The sequence below is a fragment of the Odocoileus virginianus genome, chromosome 20 (assembly GCF_023699985.2).
Source record: "Odocoileus virginianus isolate 20LAN1187 ecotype Illinois chromosome 20, Ovbor_1.2, whole genome shotgun sequence".
Lineage (NCBI taxonomy): Eukaryota > Metazoa > Chordata > Mammalia > Artiodactyla > Cervidae > Odocoileus > Odocoileus virginianus.
In genome coordinates, this window is record NC_069693.1 from 33,985,935 (window position 1) to 34,013,369 (window position 27,435).

General features: G+C 42.6%; 1 protein-coding gene across 1 annotated transcript; it reads left to right on the forward strand.

Annotated features, from left to right (window-relative positions):
* Positions 1-2,199: 2,199 nt before the first annotated feature.
* On the forward strand, positions 2,200-26,691 carry GOT2 (glutamic-oxaloacetic transaminase 2). The gene is made up of 10 exons (XM_070451208.1): positions 2,200-2,401; positions 12,789-12,945; positions 16,172-16,300; positions 18,590-18,649; positions 19,158-19,319; positions 19,686-19,790; positions 20,907-21,057; positions 21,298-21,463; positions 24,668-24,818; positions 25,429-26,691. The coding sequence occupies exons 1-10, from the start codon at positions 2,313-2,315 to the stop codon at positions 25,549-25,551; spliced, it is 1,293 nt and encodes a 430-aa protein (XP_070307309.1). The 5' UTR covers positions 2,200-2,312; the 3' UTR covers positions 25,552-26,691.
* The last annotated feature ends 744 nt before the right edge of the window (positions 26,692-27,435 follow it).

A 27,435-nucleotide genomic window follows, 5' to 3' on the forward strand; every position in this document is an offset into this window, starting at 1 on the left:
CTTACTTCGCTCTGTATCATGGGCTCCAGTTTCATCCATCTCATTAGAACTGATTCAAATGAATTCTTTTTAATGGCTGAGTAATATTCCATGGTGTATATGTACCACAGCTTCCTCATCCATTTGTCTGCTGATGGGCATCTAGGTTGCTTCCATGTCCTGGCTATTATAAACAGTGCTGCGATGAACACTGGGGTGCACGTCTCTCTTTCAGATCTGGTTTCCTTGGTGTGTATGCCCAGAAGTGGGATTGCTGGGTCATATGGCAGTTCTATTTCCAGCTTTTTAAGAAATCTCCACGCTGTTTTCCATAGTGGCTGTACTAATTTGCATTCCCACCAACAGTGTAAGAGGGTTCCCTTTTCTCCACACCCTCTCCAGCATTTATTGCTTGTAGACTTTTGGATAGCAGCCATCCTGACTGGCGTATAATGGTACCTCATTGTGGTTTTGATTTGCATTTCTCTGATAATGAGTGATGTTGAGCATCTTTTCATGTGTTTGTTAGCCATCTGTATGTCTTCCTTGGAGAAATGTCTGTTGAGTTCTTTGGCCCATTTTTTGATTGGGTCATTTATTTTTCTGGAGTTGAGCTGGAGGAGTTGCTTGTATATTTTTGAGATTAATCCTTTGTCTGTTGCTTCGTTTGCTATTATTTTCTCCCAATCTGAGGGCTGTCTTTTCACCTTGCTTATAGTTTCCTTTGTTGTGCAAAAGCTTTTAAGTTTCATTAGGTCCCATTTGTTTATTTTTGCTTTTATTTCTAAAATTCTGGGATGTGGGTCATAGAGGATCCTGCTGTGATTTATGTCGGAGAATGTTTTGCCTATGTTCTCCTCTAGGAGTTTTATAGTTTCTGGTCTTACATTTAGATCTTTAATCCATGCAAAGGAGGTCTTTGCAGATGTAATCAAGCCATTAATGTGAAGCCCTTACAGTGGTCCCTAACCCCATATGACTGGCATCTGTGTAAGAACTGAAGAGACACACAAGGAGAGAACACCACATGAAGATGGAGACAGGGGTTAGAGCAATCTGTCAGTAAGCCAAGGAACTAGCAAGGAATGCTGGCAACTGCCAGAAGCTAGGAGAAAGGCATGGAACAGATTCCATCTCAGGGACTCCAGAAGGAATGAGCCTTGTCTTGATTTTGGAATTCTAGCCACTTAAAACTGTGAAAGAAAACGCTTCTGTTGCTTTAAACCATCCAGTTTGTAGTAATTTGTTGGGGCTGAGGTCAAAGAGTGAGCAGATGAGTCTGAGACAGTAAGCTGGGGCTGCCCTAGGAAGAGTCTAGAATGTGACCCTAGGTAGGCATCTAGACTTACTCATTTACACAGTCATGCCAGAGAAGATTAACTAAGTCGGCAAGAGACACAGTTCTACTTGGGTTTTAGAGAAGGGGGTCACAGAAACAGCCATTGGGAATTACCTGGCGGTCCAGTGGTTAGGACTCTGTGATTTCACTGCCAAGGGCCAGGGTTCAATCCCTAATGGGATTGAACCAATGACTGGGAACCACCAAGATCCCATAAACTGAGCAGCATGGCCCAAAAAAAGAGAAACAGCCACTGTTTAGAATGGACTTGTTTGAATCTTTCCACGTCTGGAGTCTCAAATTTATATGCTTTTTCCTTTAAGAATGATTAATTCCCTTCCACACACAAGTGCAAGGATTTGACAAACAAGGTTATCATTAATAACCACCAGTTGTTTCTAGTTTACTAAATCAGACCCTGTTTTTAGACCTAATCGGCTAATCTCGCCTAATCCTCAGAAGAGTCCCAGGAGATAACGCATGTTATCTTCTCCATAACAGAGATTAGAAACCGCTCAGGAACAAGATGAGGTGATCTGCATTTACGGAAACATCCGGCTGAAGATTTAGGAACGGCCACTTAGGTAACTGGCTCTATAGTCTTAGGCAAATTACTTCACCTACGTCAGCCTACCTTTTCCCATCTTTTAAAGTGGCATAATAAGCAGCTACCCCTTCGGTCGGGTCCGTCGTCGTTAAATGAAAGAAGTGTGTCGAGAGCTGTAAACTGCGATAAACTGTGCTGTCACTGTTTTCCGGGACCACGTGGCGCCAACCCGGGACCCGCCACCCAAGACTGCACAGAAATCGAGCCGTTCCGCTCCGACCGCCAGGGTGCGCTGTGACGCGGCTCGGGGCCCGGCGGGAGGCCGCTCTAGCCTCTCCCGGGGAAGTCGCTGCCCTTACCTTCAGCAGGACCTCGCGCCTCTGGGTCTGCGCCCGCTGGCATCTCCGCTCAGTCCTCCAGCTACCCACTGCCTGCCTGCCGCCCACCATGGCCCTGCTGCACTCTGGCCGCGTCCTGTTCGGAGTCGCCGCGGCTTTCCACCCAGGCCTCGCTGCCGCGGCTTCTGCCAGAGCCAGGTAAGCAGGAGGAAAAGGAACCGGGGCCACAGGCCTGCCCAGCCGAGCTGCCGGCGCCCCAGGACCTCTAAACCCGCCTTGAAGGCACACGCGGGCACCCTCACACGCCAACTTTCTCCGCTCCCCTCTCGGATTCGCAGGGGGCTGATGACTGAGCGTCCACATCTCACAATGACCCTTTGGGTCCTACATCCCACTGCTCGCATGTCCATAGGACTGTCGGAGAGCGTGCCAACGCATTCCCCTGGGTTAGGAAGTATGTCCCTCTACGGCAGCCGGACTCCATTCGAGGTTGGGGGCGGGGGTGGGATCCAGACTCGCAGTTTCGGCTGGGTGGGGGGTGGGAGCGAGGGGTGAGCCCCGGGGCTGCGGCGCGGAGCAGGCCTCGCGCGGATTGGCTGCGGCGCCGGCACTGCCTCGCGCCTATTGGCTGCGGCGCCAGGGGCGCGTGTGCCCTTGACCCGGCCGCTCTAGGGGGGCGGCGGGGCTCCCAGGTAGTGGTCTCCCGGGGCCGCTGCAGACTTAGGCGGACTGCGGCTGACTGCTGTTTGTGTGTCGGGGCAAGGACGCTCAACGAAGGAAGATTCTCGGGCTGTGGTTTTCGGGCCCGGCTTTCTTCTCTGCATCCTGTGACCTTGGCTCGCGGCATCCTCCCGCCAGTCGCCTCCTGAGTCACCAGTGACCCCTCCCCCAGCCGTTTGGCCCTTGGATGTTAGAGTCCGGGTGTAGTGACTCCCCGCTCCCGCCGTTTACCCCTCAGGAGGTCTGGCTGTGGGAAAGTTGCCTTTCTTCCCCTCCCACTCGCTCTGCTTTCTGATCTAGTGAATATTTCTTCATCCCAGTTTCACAGAGCCAGGCACTAGACCTGTGCTAGATAGATACTGCAGTGAACAAACAAGCCCGAGGGAGGGGTCGGTGCCACTCAAAAATTCCAAATATGTTATCTCAAACTGTGTGATGTGTTGCAGAGAAAAGGTTGCAGAGCATGAAACGAGTCAGTAAACCCTTCCTAGTGGAGCGACCTAAGCCAGGCTGTTTAATTCACTCAAGAAGCCGATTTGGGACAGTGCCCTTAATTACTCCCTAATCGGGAACCGAGTCTCCGAAACCACCGCCATCAGATATTAATTCCAAAGAGCGAAGCCTTGACCCCTTGCACGTGTTTTGGCCTTTTTGTTTGAATGCAGGCAGGGAGCCTCTAAGCTGGCGGGACACTTTGTCCTTTCCAAACCGTGTACAAGTTTGCCCAGGCTTTCACTTTCTTCTCTCCCTGATTTGGTTCCTTCTTGGCCCACTGTCAAGCTGTGCTCTTTAAGACAGCCTATCTAGTGGGCCAGAGTTAGGGAGGGCTTATCCCATGGACGGAGGAGCCTGGTAGGCCACAGGCCATGGGATCGCGAAGGGTCAGACACGACTGAGCGACTTCACTATCATTTATGCAGCATATTTGGAGAACAGAAAGCAGTGCCTAAAATTATAACCAAGTGACAGTCTGTTTCACCATTGTAAATCTCTTGTTCTCTGGATTTGACTGAGTGCCCTCAGCTCTACTTACAAAGTGCTTGATGAAAATCCCTGTGGTTCTGTCCTTTTAGTCATTCTTTCACTTTGACAGCCTGATTCTTTTGTGTCTTTTCCCCATTAGAATGTAAATTCCATGAGAGCAGAGACTATACCTACTGCTGTTCTATCTCAGCACTTACAATGTTGGCTGGCATGCCTTTCAAATGAATTATTTTAACTTTAAACTTTGATTTTTAAATTAATGCAACAGAGACAAATACAACATTTTAGCATTGTATCTTAGTTCAAAGCCTAAACATAAGGGAACCAGAGTGGTGCAAAATGTGTACCAAAAAAGTCTTAAAATATGTGAGCACCTGCAGTTGAGGTGTTCAGGTTTAACTATGATGCATGATTGAGTGACAGAAACAGGTGCCAGGCCTGGCTATGACTGTTCAGACAACAAGAAAGTAATAACCTCCTTTCCTGCCACTGTGGATGTGATCTTTACCTAAAGCCAAATGGTAAAGTTGGAAAACATTTCTAAAAAATAAACTCAACTGGTTGAAGTTTCTTTTTCTTTTTTTTTTTTAACAGCTCATTCTAATACAGTGAAACCTTGGCAATTGGTATTCTGAAGAACTGGGTATTTATCCTATGAAATACTTAATTTTCATACTTGAGTCATTTAAATTAACTAAGTTCAAGTGTTTCATATAGCTGCATTTTTTATACAGAAAGCACTAAACATTTAACCTTTCCTTATTGTGCTGTAAAAACATAGTAACATGAAATCAAAGTCACAGGACAGTGAAGAAAGGAAAATATGCTAATGTATTTTATAGATATCTGTTCTCATTTAATTCTGATTATTTAATTTGTAGTGAAATAACTGAGTGTCAGGAGACCCTTTAAAAAGGCAGTGTACAGTAGTGGTACAGTAACCTAGAAGCTCATAGTTGTATCATCTTTGCTGTTTTAGTTCTATGATCATAAGCAAGTCAATTAACTTCTCATTTTAAATTAAGAATGTGAGGGAAAGCATTTTAAAAACTATGAAGCACTAGGTAGGCCTGAAGAAAATTGCAGGGTTTTTGAGTTGGAGATGCTTATTTGCATACTTTGTACCTAACATCTTTGCGTTGGCTGGCAAACATTGCTCAATGGCTGAAGCTTTGCACTTTTGTCCAAAGTGCATAGATAAGAGTGCTTTGTAGGCCACCAGTTATCAGCGTCAATTTTGTCCCTGGAGCACTCTTGGTTCCCACTAGTACTCTCTTAAAAACAGAGTTCTTGCAGTGTAGGTATAATCTTTACCCTTTTAAGCAATAGAATAATAAAGAGCATAAAGGACTCAAACCTCCTCACTGATGTAAAACTAAATCAAATGGAATATCCCTGCTCCTTTATTTAGATTAAGATTTAATATTTTGAAATTCTTTTAGAATTCTTAAAAGATACCACTCAGTCAGTTCTCTGCCAGAAGACTCAAGGCTGTGATTTCTGAAGAAATTTCTCTACTAGATAAAGTTCTTAAAGAACTTGACAAATAAGTGCTTTTCATACCCTTTACTAAGAAGGGCCCCTTCTCCTTGTGGTTTAGGAGCAGTGGCTCTGTCATTGTTGATGGAAGGCCTTGGAAATAGAACTGTGTTTTTAAAAGTGAAAATTGTTTACTAAAAGTTCTATGTCCTTAGACATTCAGGGCATTCCTTGCACTCAGTTTAATGATAGTGATATAGATGGGCAGATGGCTACGTTTTCAGGGTCTGAGTCATGAGTAGGATATAATGAAAGCTTTTGCCAGGCACAGTTCAGAAATTGCTTCGGGATACCTGTTTGTTACTATTGCTTAGGTACTGAAACAGCCTAGCAGCCTAGAACAGTGAAAAAGAATGAGAAGGAATTTGAGTCCGGGCAGGAACGCTAGTCAGGAGGAAGATTGATGATATCTCCCAAGACTCCAGAAAAAAACTGAGTAGTAATCATTGAAAAGCAAGAAAGGCCTGCATTTGGTCATAAAGTTGTAACTTACGCTCCTTGAATTTTTTACATACTTGCCTCACGAGTCTCTGTACTAGTGGCAAGATGGTTAATTAAAAAAAAAAAAAGTAATAGTAATTACTTAGTGATACTAGCTAACATCAAGCACTCACTGTGTACTAGGCCCTGTTTTTGAGTGTTTTACATTTAATAACTCCTTTCATCCTTATGACAACCCTCTGAGATAGGTACTGTTGTGCCCCCACTTTACAAGTAAGGAAAGTTGAGGCTTAGAGAAGTTAATTGATTTGCCAGTCCTGACGTTGCCCAGGGCAAGCTGGTAAAAGAAGTAAACGCCTTGAAAATCTGAAAATGGAATAATCCGCCCTTTGACAAGAGAGAATTAGCTGTACACACCAATTACAGCTCCAGAGACTGAGACAGTTTTCAACTTGTCAGGAGAGCTTAAATTTACTTCTGCAGCCATGTCTGAGCAGCCATCCCGTGTGCTTTGTGGAGGAGAGAGGTATATTAGTGCAGACTGGCCACAAGTTCAACAAGAGAACGATCTTTGGGGAAGAAATTCTAATGAAGTAATAATTCATCAGGGTTTCAGTGTGGATAGTGTGCTGTGCTGTGCTGAAGCATTTGATTGGTTAGGATTGGATAGATGACTACTAGAAAAAGGTGGGCTGTTTCACCTAAGTCATTGGGAACCTTGCTTCCCTAGCTTCCAGTTTCTATTACAACACCCTAGGCTCTTTCTTACCCTTAGCCTCTGCTTAGAATGTCTTTTTCCTCCTTTAATCTGTAGCATTTAGCTCTCAGGTCACCTCCTCCTGGAAGCCTTCCTAAGCATGTACTTCACTCCCCTTCCCCGCTATCAGGCCCTTTCTTCAGGGCCCCCATGAATAATAATCTATGCCCTGAGCCTGTCTTCGTCACTGTACATTATCCCCCTCACCTCCAACCCCCAGCCTACATTGTTTATAACTCCGTACTGGTCACTCCACTGGGCTAATCTGGTGGTGAGGGATTGTGTTTTATTCTTTTTTTATATACCCAACTCTTAGCACACAACAGGTTCTCAACAACTGATTTAGAGGTCAAAAAGACTTTGTTTTCTATAATTTGAAACTATAAAAACACCTTTCTGTTCATTTTCCCCGAAGGAAAAGGTCGAATAAGCTTTTTCTCAGGACAGTAATTTACCATGAGGTAAAAACCTCAGTTTTATCCACTAATGCATCCAGGCTGCCAGGAGGTTTATTGGGGGGGGAGGGGGAAAGATAGTGCTTTTCAAGGGTCAAATCACAAAGATAGTTTTTGGTGAAAGATAGCCTGAAATTTTTATGTTTTCTGTAGCTAGGATTCAATTTTGGGAAGGTCAAATGAAAGTGTTGTTAGATGTTATTAATATTTGGTCCCCTGATTAAGATTAACGAAGGATTGTGAGTGCCAGAGAAATAATCATTGCTTACCTATTTGATCAAAACAACAACAAAATAATATAAACATATAACATGATTGTAAAGAACTGGCTCTTTCAAATGTGCAGAACATCAAATTTAAAAAAAAAAAACAACTTTGAGTTGGAAAATAGAAGGAAAAAAAACTCATTGTACCTTAAATTCTTTTGTTCACTGAATTGCTAGCCAAAACTAAGATTAATCTACTAAATTTGTTCTACTAATTTATGCTTAAATAATCAAAGACATGAGAGTCAACATAAAGCATAGAGAAGTATTCTGCTTCCTAAAACACAGAATCTCTAACATCTAGACAGGTTACACGAAAGGTAAGAAGTAACCTTTCATATTGTTGGTAAAGTCACCAAGAATGATTGATGGAGCAAAACCTTGTTAAAATGGCAACACATTTCATAGCTTCTTTTCAGACTCAGTTATTATAAATCAAAACAAAGTTCACTTTCTAAGGTTTGTCATGTAGCACCACTTGGTCATCTCCATTCACTAACAAGGGATTGAACCAGGCCACTGCAATGAATCCTACCCGTGAGGCTACCATAGAACTCAACTCCCCTAAGGTGTGTCTTACACGTTCTTTCACAAAGTGACACTTTAGGATAGTCTCTCAGTTTCATTTCTGATACAGTAAATCTTGGTAGGCATATGCCATATAAATAAAAGCTCAAAGGCTCTTGGATCCTCAGTAAGTTTTAGGAGAATAAAGGGATACAAAGACCAAAATGTTTGAGAGCAGCTGCTTTAGGACAACACTTTTTTTCCCTTGAAAAACAAAAACCTACACATTTATTTCTATATCACTGTTGATCACAGTATAGTCTCAACCACTCAATAATTATAATCTTCACCATGGAATATTACTCAGCCGTTAAAAAGAATTCATTTGAATCAGTTCTAATGAGATGGATGAAACTGGAGCCCATTATACAGAGTGAAGTAAGCCAGAAAGATAAAGAACATTACAACATACTAACACATGTATATGGAATTTAGAAAGATGGTAATGACAATCCTATATGCAAAACAGAAAAAGAGACTCAGATGTACAGAACAGACTTTTGGACTCTGTGGGAGAAGGCGAGGGTGGGATGTTTCGAAAGCACAGCATGTATATTATCTATAGTGAAACATCACCAGCCCAGGTGGGATGCATGAGACAAGTGCTCGGGCCTGATGCACTGGGAAGACCCAGAGGAATTGGGGGGGGGGGGGGGGGGCGGGGGATCGGGATCGGAATACATGTAACTCCATGGCTGATTCATGTCAGTGTATGACAAAACCTACTGAAATGTTGTGAAGTAATTAGCCTCCAACTAATAAAATTAAATGAAAAAAAAATTATAATCTTAACCAAAGTAACTTATATTTCACAGATAAAACAGGGGAGGGAGTTGATGTCAATCCTACACAAGCATTTAATTAGGCTTCATAATCAGCATTTTAGTATTTTGTCATACTTAGAAATTATCTCTGTATCAATGATTAATTACTCTGTTAACTCATTATAATATGAATCCAAGATTTTAAGTTATTCAAAGATCTGAGAGATTATCAAGTTGAGTACTCCAAAATTTACAGTTCTCCCAAAAATTCTCTCCAATACCCATAACCCTAGTCTAATCATGAGAAGAACATCAGACAAATTCCAAAAGAGGGGCATCCTACAGAGTATCCCTAACCAGTACCCCCAGTCAATGTCATCAAAACAAGGTATGTCTGATACTGTCGCAAGCAAGAGGAGCCTAGGGAGACATGACAACTAGATGTAATGTGGTGTCCTGGAACAGATATAGAACACTGGGTAAAAACTAAGAAGTCTGAATAAATTGTAGACTTAATGTAGCAACCATTGGTTCTTTCATTATAACAAGTGTACCTTACTAATATAAAATGTTAAGAGGAAGCCTGTAGATTGGGTGTACAGGAGTTCTGTACTATCTATTCAATTTTCTCTAAATATAAACTGTTCTAAAAAATAAAGTCTGTTAATAAAAAGTAAAAGTATATTATGGAACTTCCCTGGTGGGTCCAGTGGTGAAGACTCCCTGCTCCCAAAGCAGAGTGCTGGGTTCGATCCCTGGTCAGGGAACTAGAGCCCACATGCTACAACTAAGAGCCCCCATGCCACAATAAAGATCAAAGATCCCACATGCCACAGCAGGATCCCAGTGCAGCCAAATAAGTAAAATAAAAAATAAATATTAAAAAATATATTATTACTTTTAAAATTTGTCAAAATAAAAATGGGTTGAACACAAATTTACATTTTCCATAATTTTGAACATTTAGGAGTGGTGTTGGGCTTCCTAGGTGACTCTGGTAAAGAATTCACCTGCCATTGCAGGAGATGTAAGAGATGTGGCTTTTTTTTTTTTTTTAATTGAAAAATATTTGCTTTACAGAATTTTGTTGTTTTCTGTCATACATCAACGGGAATCAGCCATTTGCTTTCAGGGCAGCAATGGAGAAACGGACATAGAGAACAGACCTATGGACAAAGTGGAAGGAGAGGAGGGAGAAGGGGAGATGTGTGGAGAGAGTAACATAGAAATTTACAGTACCATGTGTAAAACAGATAGCCAGTTGGAATTTGCTGTATACTCAGGGTACTCAAACAGGGGCTCTGCGACAGGCTGAAGGGTGGGCTGGAGAGGGAGATGCGGCTCTGACCCCTGGGGCAGGAAGATCCCCTGGAGAAGGAAATGGCAACCCACTCCAGTATTCTTGCCTGTAGAATCCCATTGACAGAGGAGCCTGGTGGGCTACAGTCCATGGGGTCACAAAGGGTTGGACACGACGGAGCATGCACACGTAGGAGTGCTGTTAGCTTCTTTGATCAAATGAACTAGTGTAAATTTAGAAAAAGCAAACCCACATAGAATAAAATGTATGCTCATAGTATATTAACATGAATAAAATATATAGCTGAGTTTTTTTAATCAAATTTAGTCTTATCAAGGATTTAATTTATATGAACTTGAGTTTCTAAAATGTTTCTGAGCTGCTTTAAGAAAAGAAAAATTGAGTCTAGCACATTTTAAGCACTAAAAATTCAGTTTCTGTAGCAATTAGAACAGAGCACCTTTACTTTGAGGTTTTTGTAATCTGTTTTATCGGAGATAGATTAATCAGTGTTTTCCATCTCTCGAGATGGAAAACATTTAACAATCAGACACTCAGAGATGTAACAAACAAAAAAGACTTTCTGAATTATACATGGAGACCTTATATCTTTTAAGATCTGTAACTTCAGACTTCCCTGGTGGACTGGTGGGGGCACGGGTACGATCCTTGCTCTGGGAACTAAGAGCCTGCATGCCAAAAAGAAAAAACTATAAACTTCAGTTACAGGTGAGGAGTAAAAACACACAGTCTCAAGTCTTACTTAAAGAAAAGGTGCCGGGAACTTCCCTGGTGGCCCAGTGGCTAAGAATCCACGTGCCAGTGCAGGGGACACGGGCTTGATCCCTGGTCTGAGAGGATCCTGCATGCCACAAAGCAGCTGGGCCCATGCGGCACAACTGCTGAGCCTGAGTTCAAGCCTGCGCTCCACACTCTGCAACTGCTGAGTCCAGGAGCTGCAACTGTTAAAGCCCGAAAGCCTAGAGCCTGTGCTCTGCAACCAGAGAAAGCCAACACACAGCAATGAAGACTCAGCACAACCAAAAAAAACATGCAGGGACTCGCCTGGTGGTTAGTGGCTAGGACTCCACACTCCCAGTGCAGCGGGGCCGGGTTCAATCCCGGGTCTGGGAACTAGATCCCGCATGCCACAACTAAAGATCCTACATGCCACAACAAAGATCGAAGATCCCATGTGCCACAGCTACAACCTGGCGCAGCCAAATAAGTAAATAAATAAAGATGCAAAACAACAACAGAGTATCTGTCATCTCTCCCAATGGAGAATAGAACTCTACTATCCATTTCCAGAAATCACTAATGGGCAAAGCATGATGCCACATTCACAGTCTGTGTTGCCAACAGGGACTAGCTTACTGACCATAAAGGAACCAGAACCCCCAAATTAGTAGGGACTGGGGAACAAGCTAGAGAAACAGCTATTTAGGTGCATTTCCCTCTTGGGATTCACCCTGGGAGTGCACTCCCCCAGCGAGGCAGTTCACCTGACCTCACCAGATAAATTCACTGGGAAGTGGTGGATGACCCCAAACACTGAAAGGATAAGGTTTTTCTTTTAATTCTTATTTTTATACAACTTTTCAAAGGTTACTTTTCATTTGCAGTTATAACAAAATATTGACTATATTCCCTGAGTTGTACAATACTTGCTTGAGCCTATCTTAATACCCAATAGCTTGTACCCCCCCTCCCCCTGCACACTCCCCACTGGTGACATTAGTTTGTTTTCTGTATTTGTGGGTCTGCTTCTTTTTTGATAGGTTCACTAACTTTGTTGTATTTTTTAGATTCCACATGTAAGTAATAGACAGTATTTGTCTTTCTCTGTCTGACTTAATTTCACTTAGCATAATGCCCTCCCAAGTCAATCCATATTGCCGCAAGTGGCAAGATTTCATTTAAAGGATATTTTTTAAGGTAAAATCATGACTCATACAAATATAAAATACTGGACATTGTTAAACATTTTAACTCAATAAGTAATAAGGAAATCAGTGCTGTATTACAACCGGTTACCTGGCAATTCTTTGTCATCTTTTCCACCACTACTGCCCCAACCTGGTTCAAGCCTTCATCTCTTTCTCTTGCTAGGTAAGGAACCAGATTTTTCAGTGATCCTGCTGTATTTCCTCTCCCCCTCTCTGCATTCAGCACCCCATCTTGTGACCAGACGAGCTATAAAAATCTGTTCACATCACTGTTCTTACCTGATCGCCATCTGCCCTCCAAAAAAAAAACTTAAATGATTCTGTATATTTTCACTACATCCAGAGCAGAGCCCAGGAATCTGTATTTTAGCAGGCTTTCCAAATGATGCCCTTGTCAAGTTGGGAAACAGGCTAAAATGCAGCCCCCCTGGTTGGGTGTATTACATAAGCACTTTACACTGGCCTTGCTTCCCTCTCTTGTCTCATCATTTACCACTCAGCTTCTTACTGCCAACTTACTTGTGATATCCTTTGCCTGGGAATTCCAGGTCAGGTTTGGACTGCGTTGAAAGCATGTACATCCACCCTGTCCTTCCCAGGATGAGTAGGGTGTCCCTGCCTTTTGCTTCTCACAGCATTTGTGTTGATACTGTTGGCCTTCTCCACTCTTCAGCAACTGCTGTGAAGTCTTAGGTATTATTGTGTTATATTAGTGTCTGTTGCTATACTGTATGCATAGTAGACATGCAGACATTTCTTGAAATGGATTTTTGGCAGATCCAAGTTGTCTCTGGCCATGGAAATCTAGGTACTGTGACTGATGTCTTCTTTTTCCCATTTCAGCTCCTGGTGGGCTCATGTGGAGATGGGGCCCCCAGATCCCATCCTGGGAGTAACAGAAGCCTTTAAGAGAGACACCAACAGCAAAAAGATGAACCTTGGAGTTGGTGCCTACCGGGATGATAATGGAAAGCCTTACGTGCTTCCAAGTGTCCGGAAGGTAAGCTTGCTAGACATCTGTTTGATGGGGATAAATAACTAAAGGGCCCTCCTGAAGACAGACTCCTGGATTGGGAGTCAGGAGACCTGGGTTCTAGTTCTGATACTCACTACCTGAATCACATGTGTTATCTGGGGTAGTCTCCTTAGCTGTAAAAGTGAGAGGTTGGAACTATATGATCTTTTCCAAGATTGAACTTCTATGATTATCTGTAAAACAGGCAGAGTGTAATGATGGTTGAGATGGTTCAGTGGTATCACCAACTTGGTTGACACGAATTTAAGCAAGTTCCAGGAGTTGGTAATGGACAGGGAAGACTGGCGTGCTGTAGTCCATGGGGTCACAAAGAGTCAGTCATGACTGAATGACTGAACTGAACTGACTATAATGATTAATCCTAAGGATGCACAAAAGGTCCAAGAATGTAAACATTGTCTCTTGGTGATAGGAATAACCCGTTGTGGATGAGGGTTACCATTGTTATGTCCCATTTCTCCCATTTTGATTGCCTTAATAAGACGCAACTACCTAAGCATGCTCTGTCCTTTCATCCTATTGAACTATTAAATAATTTTGTTATATTTTTATTAGTAGTCTTTTTACTGGTTATCACAACTCTAAATATTGTAACTAATTTTTATTTGTGTGTGTGTGTAATAAAGTTTTATTAAAGTATAAAGGAGATAGGGAAAGCTTCTGACATAGGCATCAGAAGGGGGCAAAAGAGTACCCCTTTGCTAGTATTAGCAATGGAGTTATATACTCTCCAGTGAATCCAAAGAATGTCTGGAGGCTGCAAAGACCTCACTCCCATAATTTACATTTTAAGATAACAGAGTTGGCCGGAAGGTTTAATCCAAAGCTTGTCCTCAGGCAGGATACATCCTTGTAAAGACCAGACCTACTCCCATAATTTATGTTTTAAGATAACAGAATTAGCCAGAGGGTTTAATCCAAAGACTGTCCTCAGGCAGGATACGTTATTGTTATATAATCCTAAGGAATGTAGAGGAAAAAAAGTAAAAAAGTTTGTCCTTTCTTCCTCCTTGAATATCCCAGACCTCTCTCTCCTTGGGGACCCCTAGACTTCTTATCAACCTGCCTAGGAAATGACTCTCTCATTCCCCCCTTTTGTTTTAGGAGAATTATGTTGCCTAGGGAAAAGGGGTGTCGTTCTCATTCCGTAACTGCTTCCAAGCTGACAAGGGGCGTTGTCCCTAAATTGGTGAGGCAGCATATTCTCCTAATCCTCATAGTGAGGATGTCTGATCCAGGGGCTCCAAGTAATAGTTGGAGGAGGCAGTGGCGCTCATAGGAGCTCAGACAACTATTTGTAAACTAAAAGCTTTTAGACGGTTAGAAAACCCCATTATACAGTTACAGATGTAAGGCAAAATAGTCATAAAACCAAGTTAAAATCGAAATGAAAAGTCACATTATGTCCATAGTTACATCAGTCCATCTTAAGGTTGTTAGATGTCATCAGTTTAAGAAGAGGCATCACATGCGATTGTTGAAGGTATTTGCAGACTTGAAGAAAGTCCTTTCCTTGAAGTGGAGATGTCCACCATGGGACGCCTTTCACGGATGAAGAAGGGAGTGGTCCACAGACCCAGCAGTTAGACCAATTGTGGAATGCAGCATAGGAGTGAGCCCAGGACAGGAAGGCATTGTCTTGAGGATCAAACGGCAGTCTCAGGATTTCTGGAGTCAGCAGAAGTAGGCTCACATAGCTTATCAGGCCCATCTTGTCCTGAAAAAAAGAAAATGTTTCCTTTCCATCTGCACCTCCTCTGATGAAATAGCAGTGTGCTGCTGTGTCGCTTCCAAACATGGGGTGATGCCGTGTTGTTCCTACAAACAGCAGAGCTAGGCATCCTGAGTGGAAGTTACTGAAGCATAATTTTGGGTGACAGTAAAGAACCACTTTTGAGCTTTAGCAGGCTGGCTCAGGCCCTTGTGAGGCGCTGCAGTAACGGAACAGGGGCTGAATGAACCACCGAAAGAAGAAATTTCTGAGTGTGTAGGAGTACAGATGAGGTGTCGTCTCTCTAAGTAGAAAAAAAAGGACTTAAGAAATAGCCGTAATGAGAAGACTCACAAAAACTGCCAGCTCTTGGGTCTCAGGTCATGCAGGAGTTACTTTTGTTCTCAGTAAGTCATTTTAAAGTATCTGGCGTGAGGCTTCCCTGGTGGTCCAGTGGATGAGAATCTGCCTGCCAGTGCAGGGGTCGTGGGTTCAATCCCTGGTCAAGAAGATCCCACGTACCTTGGCGCAACCAAGCTCCTGTGCCACCACTGCTGATCCCATGCCCTAGAGCCCATGCTCCAAAACAAGAGAAGCCACTGCAGGGAGAAGCCTGTGTACCACAACTGGAAAAAGCCCATGCACAGCAGTGAAGACCCAGCGACATAAAAAGTCAATTAATCAATTTTTCTAAAAGACCTGGATTAAAAAGAAGAAGAAAAGAAGATTATCTTCCTGAACAAGTTTTTAAAAAATAAAATTTAATTTAAAAAATTAAGTATTTAGCATGTGTTAGCTATTGGCAGAAGCTGAAACACTACCACGCACTTTTGTACATTATTTCCTAACTCTTTACCTGAGTCATGTGAGGTGTAGAAACAGTTGTTGAGCAAACTGAGATTCAAGGAGGTTAAATCACCAGAGTCACACCGCGAGTAAGGGTCAGCCAGGCCTCCGGCTCAAAGCATGAAGGTACATGACTGTAATTGTCAACCTTGCGAGCCCATGGACGTAGCCCACCAGGCTCCTCTGTCCACAGGGATTCTCCAGGCAAGAATACTGGAGTGGGTTGCCCTCCCCTCTTCCAGGGGATCTTCCCAACCCATGGGGCGAACCCAGGTCTCCCACATTGCAGGCAGATTCTTTACCATCTGAGCCACCAGGGAAGCCCTCTTAGATTAGCATATACCTTGAAATACTCCTTTATGTATTCAGTTTGACTTTATCATCTATTTTAAGTGTTGCTCTTGTGCATTCTGAGAGTGCCATTTTTTGTTAAACCAAGAGATATCATATACCTACCCATTCACATAAAATGTAACTTTAAGAAATAATAAAATATGATTTAAAAATATAAAATTTCTGTGCTATTCATAAAATACATTCTAATTACCCTTCCTCTTGGACAGTATCTCCAAATTTTTTAAAAGAGGCTTTACTTCCAAAATTTGACTTAGAAAACATTTTTTCCTTATCTAGGCGGAGGCCCAGATTGCTGCAAAAAATTTGGATAAAGAATACCTGCCCATTGCAGGTCTGGCTGAATTTTGTAAGGCATCTGCAGAACTAGCCCTGGGTGAAAACAATGAAGTGTTGAAAAGTGGCCGGGTAAGTAGCACAGACTCTGACATCATACAGTCTGTTTTTAAATTTAACAGATTTAAAAAATTAATAAATAAGTTTAACAGATTAAAGAAATTTGAAATAATTTAAACAAGGAAAGATGTATCACTTTGTGTGTGATGATTGGAAGTGGCCACACAATGACTTCCTCTAGATAGTAAATTGGCGCTCTTTCAATAAAAGATTTCCTATAATACTAATTCCCAAAATGGAGTAGGAATATGAAACTGTTGTGATCTGACCGAAGATTTTCCACTGCTTTTACTACTAGTCTGTGTGAGCTTATGTTCATTTTACACTTAGTGGCTTTTAAGAGTGCCAAACTGTGCCGAGTTTTAAGGCCTGAAGTTAGCCCTCTCACCCTCATGTCCCCACGCTTCCAGCTTAGTTACAGGAAACAGGCAGAAAACAAGCCACAGGGGGACTGCTGGGGCCAGGATGAGCCTGGCAGTCCTCTGCCTCCTCTTCACAGCCAGCTTGCACATGGAAAGAGAGCAGCCCACATTCACTTCTGAGTGTCTCCCTCTTCTCAGGGCAGAGAGCATCACTATAGCCATGAGAGGATGGATGCACAGGGGGCTCCTCGATGTCTCCTCCCTTCAGTTCCCTGGGGGGCCCTCTTTCTATGAAAGAAAGAGGTCCCTAAAGGTCACTGAACATAAGCTTTTTACAAACAGATTCTTGTATGCACCCACAGAGAAAGCAGAAGCCACTTCATGCACCTGGATACAGCCAGCCAGCCTGATATGTGGGCTCATGTGCATTACAGTTTACTTGCCTTTGAAGCAAATATATTTTTTAAATAGATATATTTGTGTGTTTAAATATTTACTTTTCGGGGTAAGTCTGGGGAAAAACACACAAAGTAGCAAAGCTAAACTAACACATCTCCCTTCCCCATTCCCCAGGCCAGAAAAAATGATTTATTCACAAGACTGATCTAAGTAGTCCATGAGTTCATTAACTCCAAGAGAAGCATACACCCTCAACCCTAGGGTCATGTAGTATTTATTGATTGTAAGTCATGGACAAAATATGGTCTGATGGCTGTCTGTCAACCAACCAACTGTTGAAGTGAAGTGAAGTCGCTCAGTCGTGTCTGACTCTTTGTGGCCTCATAGACTGTAGCCTACCAGGCTCCTCCATCCATGGGATATTCCAGACAAGAGTACTGGAGTGGGTTGCCACTTCCTTCTTCAAGGGATCTTCTCGACCCAGAAATTGAACCCAGGTCTCCCACATTGCAGGCAGACGCTTTACCATCTGAGCCACCGGGGAAGATCCAACCACCTGTTTACCCCTCATTAAAATGTCTATATTTTTCTGTAATTGTTGCTTAGTCTGTGTTCCTCGAGCAAATTACAGCTAAGACTGGCCTATCTTAAAATAACAGTTTAAATAAAATAACATCAGTTTCTCTTTCATAAATTGCCTTGCCTTTGTCAGTCTTATTATCAGATCTACAGTTAGGTTTTTATTTCTATCATGCCGAAGTTTGCACAGGCAAACTTTGTTTACAAAAGAGTACATTAGTAGGGGTTCCCACCATTTAATACACCGCCTCCCAGTCCAGAAGGTAGACTTATGTTTTGTAGAGCATAGTACTTTGTGGTGCCTTCAAGCAAACAAACAAAAAAACCCTACTGTAATTTCTTCCTCATCCCCTAAAGTTGACCAATTTGAAGATTTACTGAGGCCATTTCCCTGTTACCCTAAAGATACTTCAGATTATGAAAACACTTAGGATATGATTCATGTAATAATGTTATTCTAACATACTTGTTGACTTTTTAAGATGACTTGCTTTTTCATGTTCAGAGAGTCATTCAATTTCATCTAAGTCTAGAATAATATTTTAATGTAGTGGCTGTTGGTCATGTCTTTTTTCCTCTATATAAATCACTCCTTTTTCATATCTGGTTGAGGCGGGAGTTGTGTCCTGAAAATTTATACTACAGCACAGTATGACACTGACAATTTTCAGGCCAGGCCATAAGGAATTAGCTTCCACATCAGCAAAGGTGCTGGAAGGTGAAGAGCCAGCTTTTCTGAGAACCTGTAGGGAGAGTCCATCTGTCTCTTAGAAAATGGAATGAAAACAACAGTGCTGTCCTCTTGTTTCCAAACCTTCTTTTGGAAGGATGCCCTCGGCTTCTGAAGCAGGAGGGGTGCTGACTGTACAGTGCCTTTCTGTGGGCTTGGGCCCCGTGGGGTAAGTCGTGGGCCCGTAGGGAGAGTGGCGCGCCTCACTGACCACTCACCTCTCTGCTCCAGTATGTCACCGTGCAGACCATTTCCGGAACCGGGGCCTTAAGGATCGGAGCCAGTTTTCTGGTGAGTCTGGAAACTCCTTCAGGAAAGAGCTGTAAGACGGTCTGTAAGTTAGGGGTGATGGGGTCCCCAACTGTATATGTGTTTGACTTCTGACCTGGAAGTAGATTTCCTCTTTCCACAAAGCTGGAAGATTTCCTGTTTTCTGATAAAGTTTGAGGAGGCAAGGAAGTACTTAGAAGAAACAATAAGGAAGAGATTATTACAAAGTATAACTTACTGAGCACACAGGGTAACTAGGAGCTTTTATATTTTAACATGTGTAATCTTTCTGAGGGAGACATAGTTAATGCCATTTTACAGAGGAAGAAAGGGAGCCCAGACAGATCCTGGCTACAGAGCCCAGTATAATGGTCGGAACCTGAACCAGCCCAGGAAGTCTCACTGCTGAGTCACCAGAGAAGCTGACTTTCAGTAGAGAAAAACGTCCTCTCAGTAAAATATACTAACTTCTTTTTTTTTTTGCCTCTCCTTTCTTCATTTTTCCATTCACTTTCATTTGATCTTTTAGCAAAGATTTTTTAAGTTCAGCCGGGATGTCTTCCTGCCCAAACCAACCTGGGGGAATCATACACCCATCTTCAGGGATGCTGGCATGCAACTCCAGAGTTACCGGTACTATGACCCCAAGACATGCGGCTTTGACTTCACAGGCGCTATTGAGGACATTTCAGTAAGTGTGGCTCCAGGGCAGGAGGGGGCGGGAAAAAGGAATAAACCTGCTTGTGGAGGTTTGATGTCTCCCGCTTGGGTCTCAATATCCAACTTACTGGGATGAGGGACTTCCTGGGGGTCCAGTGGTTAAGTCTCTCCATCCACTGCCAGGTGTTATGGATTTGATCCATAACAAATGGTCAGGGAACTAAGATCCTACATGCCACACGTGGAGTGGCCAAAAAAAAAAAAAAAACAAGATGAGCTAATTCCCAGACCTCATGTTATCTTCGTTACTTATCAAATAATGGCGACCCTGTGGCATTTCAGGTAAATGATCTCCTGTAAAGCTGCAGAGTAATCTCTTGGTCCTTGTTCTCTTTAGAAAATACCAGCGCAGAGTGTCATTCTCCTGCATGCCTGTGCCCACAACCCCACGGGAGTGGACCCTCGTCCTGAGCAGTGGAAGGAGATGGCGACAGTGGTGAAGGTGAGGGGGGTGAACTGACCAGTGACTGTTCTGCATCTAAGAACTGACCTTGGACGCTTCAGGTGGCAGAGTCTTAGCAGTGAGAATTAACCTCAAGGCTGCATTAAATTTCCACACATTGTGTAGTCACCAGGAAAGAATTCCTCATTTGCATAATTAGCAGTTCTGTAATTCATGATACACCAGGAGTTTGAAAATCACCTTTTGTTCCTCAGCCAAGATGTATGGGATTCTGATAAAACTTGTCCCTGGCTAGTCTGCACAGCTGGCATCCTCAGCCCCGTGATATCTGCTGGTGGTGCCTCCCCTTGCCCTGGTCAGTGGTTACCTGGTCTTCCTTTCATCTACTGTTTTACATCCCCTCTTGTCTTTGCCACTCTCCTCAGCACTGCCATTAATTATTCACAGTGATTCTCATTCTTCTATGAGAGAAGGGACTCGTCAAAGTTCCCAAGGAGGGAGATACTCCTGTTGCCTCACGTCCCCATTCTCATTCCTTTCAGTTTCCCCTTTCTTTAGATTCTGTCAAACCTAAGCTGCGAACAGAACGAGTCAGAGAAAAGCATTCAGAGAGCACTTTCCAGATGAGATGGTTATAATGAGGCCTGGAATAAGATGGCCTGCCAGAGTCGCATTAGCCCCAGGAAAGACTGAGGCTAGTCCTATGTTGACTGGACAAAAGGATTACCCAGACCACTGTGGGCCTTAGAAGAGCTTCCTGTTTGGACTTCCCTGGCAGTCCAGTGGTTAAGACTCTGCTCCCAACGCAGGGGGCACAGGTTCAATTTCTGGTCGGGGAACTAAGATAGATCCTCCATGCTGCACAGCTGGGCCAAAAAACAAGGAAACAGTTTTCCTGTTTGACCACACAGCATTCTTTCCAGATTGGATTATCTTTTCTTAATGTCTTCTTGAAGGCTTATATCCACCAACATAAAATATATACATATGTTAATTTCTTAACTCTAGGAAAGTTAAACATCTCCAAACTGACACCTGGGGACAAAACTGTTGACTCTGAGCAAAGCAGGCATGGTCCGATAAGCACAGGTAATCATCTGGGGCATCTTGAGAAGGACTGCCTAAAGCTTTGGTCATATTTTCTTTCCTTCCCAGAAAAACAATCTCTTTGCATTCTTTGACATGGCCTACCAAGGCTTTGCCAGTGGCGATGGTAACAAGGATGCCTGGGCTGTGCGCCACTTCATCGAACAGGGCATTAATGTTTGTCTCTGCCAGTCCTATGCCAAGAACATGGGCTTATACGGTAAGCTAAAGGACTGAGGGTGATGTGTGTTCTGTTGAGATTGAAGAAGTGCTGGGAGAGGGGGCCACAAAAGTGTAGAGTCAAGGCGGGAGGGATTGCACATGAGGATGTGTTTATAACAAAGAGTTATTTTTGCAGTGCTTCTAATGGAAACATATAAGACATAGCAAATTTAATCATGATTGCCTTTATCATTTTCAATCAGAGAACCAGAAGACAAGATCCATTTTGTCTTTTCAGGTGAGCGTGTGGGAGCCTTCACTGTGGTCTGCAAAGATGCCGAGGAAGCCAAAAGAGTTGAGTCCCAGTTGAAGATCCTGATCCGTCCCATGTATTCCAACCCCCCGATCAATGGGGCCCGCATTGCCTCCACTATTCTGACCAGCCCGGATTTGCGGAAACAATGGTAAAGGCGATTTGCACCTCCCCAGCCATCTGCCTTTCCCACCACTGATCCTTCAGAGCTCCCTTACACTTGGCTTATAGGGGCATGCAGTTCTCACTCAGCTTCCATAGATGGAAGGGGAAGAAGGAGAGAGGAGTGTGCATTTTGTCAGCACTTTCAAACAAATAAATTGGTTTTCCCCTGTAAGAGACAGGCCTAATTCAGAAACAGCAGTTCCCTGTAGTCCATCATCTCCATGTTAAGTAAAACCTGCCTTCTCTTAAACTGAAGTGTCTTATGTAGGAAAACTTTTTAATGAATGTTATATTTTTTGTTTTTATCCTAATAATAGCAAGCACTGAATTGGTATTTCTGCATATTTTATATTATCTATACTATCTGAATCTGTTGGCACCTGTGCTCTAAATTAATGTTACTCAGAAAAAAAGATTCTTTTAATCACAATCCACATAAAGCTTATGTCTTACATCATCACCTATGTATATATGAATATATAACTGAAACTATATACATATATATATACTATATATGTGTGTGTGTGTGTATATACACACACAGCTTTCAAAACTCAATATTTGGTCTTCCTGAGCTATACTCCAATTTTTTTTAAAATGCCAATTGCCCCAACTATTCTGAGTTTATGACCTACTAATGGGTCATGGCCACAGTTTAGAAAACATTGCTCTAGATCAGGGTTTGGCAAACTGTTCTGCAGGTCAAATCTAGGCTGCCCCAGTTCTAGTAAATAACATTTTATTGACCCACAGCCCTACTCTCTTCTTGATGAATTTGTATGGATGCTCTCATGTCACAACAGCAGAGTTCAATAGTTGTAACAGAGGGTTATACAGCCCACAAAACCTAATATATTTATGATCTAGCCCTCTAGAGAAAGCTTACCAACCGTTGCTCAATATAATTCAGAGACTTGGAAGATGTATTTGTTATGTAAGAGTTTATCCTGTATAGCTGATTAGCTGAGGGGTAGATCCCTAAGCGGCTAATGGGATAGAAAAGCTAAGTCTGTAGGAAACTTCATCCTCAGCTCACCTGGACATCATGTGACAACTATTTTTTCTACCTTAAATTAATCCTATGAACATTGAGGGTAAATAGAGTCTGGTTCAGGATATTTCAGATATATGCTAGGCTTACTAAAAAATCAACTACTTTTTAAATGAGAATTTTTATTTTTTTCTTTTACAAAATTATTGTGTGATTACATTTCAGAAAATTTGGGCAAGTCACTATAACCCAGACTTTTTTTTTTCCCTTTGCTGTTATTATTGTAACATGAATAATATGTCTATGTATTATATGTGTCTTATATTAGATATATATGTGTAGGGTTGGTTTGTTTTTGTCACAAAGAATTATAATAACCTTTTTTCCTTAATTTTTAAGTAGTTTTTAAAAAAGATTTCCATGGGAAAAAAAAAAATTTCCATGGTCCTTAATGGTTATCAAGATGTTTATTCTTTTTTTAATGTGTGCATTTCAATATTTATTTGAAGTCTGTAGTGTACAGAGATGACAGAGATACTGTGCTGGGTGACTAAGATGTAGGTCCCTTTGGGGAGTTTGTAATCTAGTGAGAGAGATAACATGTATAGCATTGATACAAGACAGACAGACAGGACAAATGCTGAGTAAAGGAAGAGCTATTGATTAGTGGGAAGTGAGGGAGGATGTGATGCAGACAGCGTCATTTGACTGTGCCTTGAAGAGAGGAGGAGCTCTTTTCCAAAGAAAGGGAGGCGAAAGGAAACTTGGAGGGAGAGATGTGCATGAGGATCAGCACAGGCGCATGATGTGCATTGTGCAGGGTGTGCTTTGAACATCGAGAGTTTTGTGGCAGAAACACTTAGTGTAAGGAGGATGCAGAGGGCAGCAAAGCTGGGAAGCTGGGAGCAGATCATGTACTTTGATATTGCAGGAAGCCAGATCTTCATTCTGTGGCCAACAGGGATCGTGGATGTGATCCCTGGGGGCACTGGTTGCTGAGGTGGCCCTGCATCTAGCCATTTCATGTGCTCAGTGCCTTTAGGGCCCAGGCTCAAAGTGAATGGAGCTGGATGAATAGGACTACAGGAAATTTAAAATCAAATGCCATCCTCAGTGGGGCCAGGGGCTCCAGCTCCAGCCAGTAATCTCACTGCTGATGCAATGTTGCCAGCTTCTTGTTTTTTAAGAGAGGCTGCAAATCTACATCTTTATGTGCAAGTACCAAATTTAGGAATGTTTAACAGGGTCAAATAAGACCCGACTAAGACTCTTACTTGACCTTTAGTTGGCAACATGTAACCTCTGTTCTAACTCTGCATGACACCATCATAGAGAGATGGTTTGGAAAAGTGAACACATAAGAACAAGGAGGTAAATTCTTCACAGTCATCTAGCCGGTAAGAGCCCACAGGAATGGAATGAAAGCGTAGTTCCTCTGAGGAAGGGGGAGACTGTGTCTTGAATCCAGAAGACTGCTTTCTTTGCTCCCCCAGGTGGAATTAACCCTCTCTTCTCAGGGCTTTCTTAGCACGGCACGAATCTATTGGTTCATAGCTTGTCCTGCTTTGTTCCATAGTTGGTTGTTTACAGGTATGCCCCCAGCCACGGGTGGTGAGCTTTTAAAGGCAAGGGCTAGGTCTTTATCCTCAGCTAGGTCTTTCTCCTCAGCACTTAGATATGGCTGGGCATATAGTCATTTCACAGCACACTGTCTTAACTGTGAAGGTGGGAATGTTTCCTCCATCCATGTTAAAGAATAAGGTAATATTTTACTGTTTAATTTGAAGGTTTTGCCCCCTGCATAAAAGATGGAAAGCCTTAGCCCTCCTAAGTTTTAGAATGATTTATTCATTTTTCTTTTTTTGTAACTTGAAATTCTAATTGGCTTTATTAAATAATTCATAAACTGGGCAGTATCCATCTGCTAAGTAGAAAGGCACTCTGTTCATTTTCCTTAATAACTCAATTATGTCAACTATTTTAGTTGCCTGATCATAGTGTTCTGATATAAAGCAGAAGGCTATCAAATAGCTTTCTTCCCAGACCAGGACTTGGTCAAGAATAGAGAATTGAGGCACCCTGGGAGAGTACTCAAGGGAGGTTATTAATAAAAGTGCTGAGAGCTGGCTTATCTGTCAGTACTTGGCCAGAACGGAGCTACATCTTGGGGAATTTTTTTTTTTTTTTTTTTTTTTACAGGTTGCAAGAAGTAAAGGGCATGGCCGACCGCATCATCAGCATGCGGACTCAGCTGGTGTCCAACCTCAAGAAGGAGGGCTCCTCCCACAACTGGCAGCACATCATTGACCAGATTGGCATGTTTTGTTACACAGGCCTAAAGCCTGAACAGGTGAGTAGACTCCCATTTCTCTCCCACTGAGAAATTGATCAGTCCTTGCAAACCAGAATTCCTCAGGTCACCTGTGTATTTAGGATTACTCTAAGAAGAATCATTTTGAAGCCTTTTTAGGTAAAAGAAGTATGAAGCATTCATTTCGTTTTATTCTTTGTTAGTCGTTTACCTTTTGTTAGTACTTTACCTATCTGTTTACTCTGTGAGGTTACAAACTTCTGAAGAACAGAGCTTGTCTTGGTCACTTTTATGACCAGCACTGTTTCTCAAAAAGATTCCAGAACAAGCAAGAGCCTGAATATTGATAGGAGAAGTAGCTATTCCGTAGCTAGATTCTGGATCAGTTTTTCTAGAAATGCTGAATCTTAAGATTTTTTTTCACCTGTCCCCATCTCAGAATTCAACATCCTACTTTAAGATAGCTATCTTATTCTTTATTCTTCTTTCGTTCTGAGCTAACACACCAAACTCTAGGAATGGGTTTAAGTGAGAAAACAGCTTCTACTATTTTTTTTTCTGTTCTAACCATTGGCTAGTTGTGCTGTGCCAGGGCTGGGGAGACCACCCCCCTCAAGCAGGAAGTACCCACACACTCTTCTCTCTGCAGGTGGAGCGGCTGACCAAGGAGTTCTCCATCTACATGACAAAGGATGGCCGCATCTCTGTGGCAGGGGTCACCTCAGGCAACGTGGGCTACCTTGCTCACGCCATTCACCAGGTCACCAAGTAATTCCCCTGGTCAGTGGGAACAGAGACAACCTTCCTGTCTTCAGCCTCTGCTGTTATGAGATTCACATGGAGGAAGAGGGAGGGTGGATGGTGGTGAGCGGATCATTTTTTTCCAACCACAGTACTTTAAAACTCAGCGATTGAATGTGTTTCTCAGAAAAGAACGTGCAGTGAAATAGGGCGGAGGCACCTGTGACTGGTGTCAGGAACTTTGTGGCTGTAAACCAAACTCACCATCATCCTTTATTTCCAGTTTTTCCACCAGAGTTTACATGTACGAGAAAGTCCAAAAAAAAAAACAAAACCTGTCAATCACACCATTGCAATATTTCAGAAGCTTTAAGTGAAACACCTTTTGGTGTCACGGGTTTCTCTGTAGAACCAGCCTGAAAACCACACCTGTTAGAGGCTTTGTGAAAATATGAAGTTCTAACATTAGCAGTCAGCCTCATGTTTGTCCTCCCGTGACTGAGCAACTTGTCAACAAACTGTATTATGGAAATCATGTTTTCTTTTTTTTTTGGAAATCATGTTTTACAGCGAGTCTGCTACCACTGTAGTAGGAGAAAATAAAAGATGCTCTTTCCCAACTTATTTAAGAAAAAGAGAAAGAAGGCTCTCCTTTCTAGTACCTGCAGGATTTTAATGTTCCTCTTTTCTCCCTAATCACTGCTGTTCCTTTCCTCGGGCACAGAGATCTGTAACTAGCCCAGATTTTCATCCTGTCCTACTCCCTGAGTGACCATCAATCCCATCCCATAGGATTTACTTATTTGAAGAATGAAGAACATTATTTACTGCTCATCCCAATACCCTCGCTTTTCTCGTAACTGCACTTTATTTTGGCATCCTCTTCAATGATGGTTTATTTGGCATCCTCTGCAATGTGGGGATGTCGCCTCTGCCCAGCTGGCCCTCGTACCTCTGTGCAGTGTGGTCGTGCAGTCAGTCATCTCATCAGGAGTCAGGCAGTACAGGGTAGAACCAGGAAAGAGGATATTCTGGGCTTCAGTTTTAACCTTTGTGTGCTGCCAGCTGGGCTCAGGCTTCACCCTCTGGAAAGAAAACCACCATTTGCTCTGATCATGTAGACTTCTTGCAGCCTGGTTTCTCTGTTACAATAAAGTTACTGTAGATCCAACTTGTCTACCATGTTATCTTTTTTCTTTAATGGGATGAAAAGGTATGAGTGGGTATATATCCCCAGAATCTGAAATTGTGTCCAGGTGACCATAAGCCAAGAGATGTTTTAGCTGTTGCGAATGTAAACTAAAGCCACATCTTAGGTGTCATTCCTTATATCCAGTCCCATAATGTTGAAAATGTGGGTATAATCCTTTGGACCTTGGGGGAACAAGTAAGTGGAGTACCTCAAAATCCTGTGGCTATAGACAGTGATGAGGAAATGATGGGGAGGTGGCAACTTCAGATATCTACATGATTCAAGTAGGTAATATAAATAAATAGTGCATGTAGAGTAAAAAAGTGATGTGAACTTGACATGAGATGCTTATTGGTGACCAGCCAACATCCTCAGAGTGAGACATAGTAGAGAAGTAATTGACAGGTACTGTGAAAACAAAAACCCAGGGCTGCAGGTCTTCAATTTTTCAAATGGAAATCCTGATTTTTTTTTTTAGGAGGTCTATTGATGCTTAAAAGCTGGCAACTAATTCTTTTTTTTTAATGACTTCTAAGCAAGATGCAAACTAGATCACCAGTGTGCAGCCTCTAGTCACATGCTCCGTCAGCAAACATCCCAAGGTTTCCTGTCACCTTATACTTCATGCCAGGAGCCATTCATGACAGGACAGCTCTGGGCAGACAGGCCATGGAGCAGGGGTCAGGCCCAGAGCCCATCCACAGTGTTTTGATTATAGTGAGG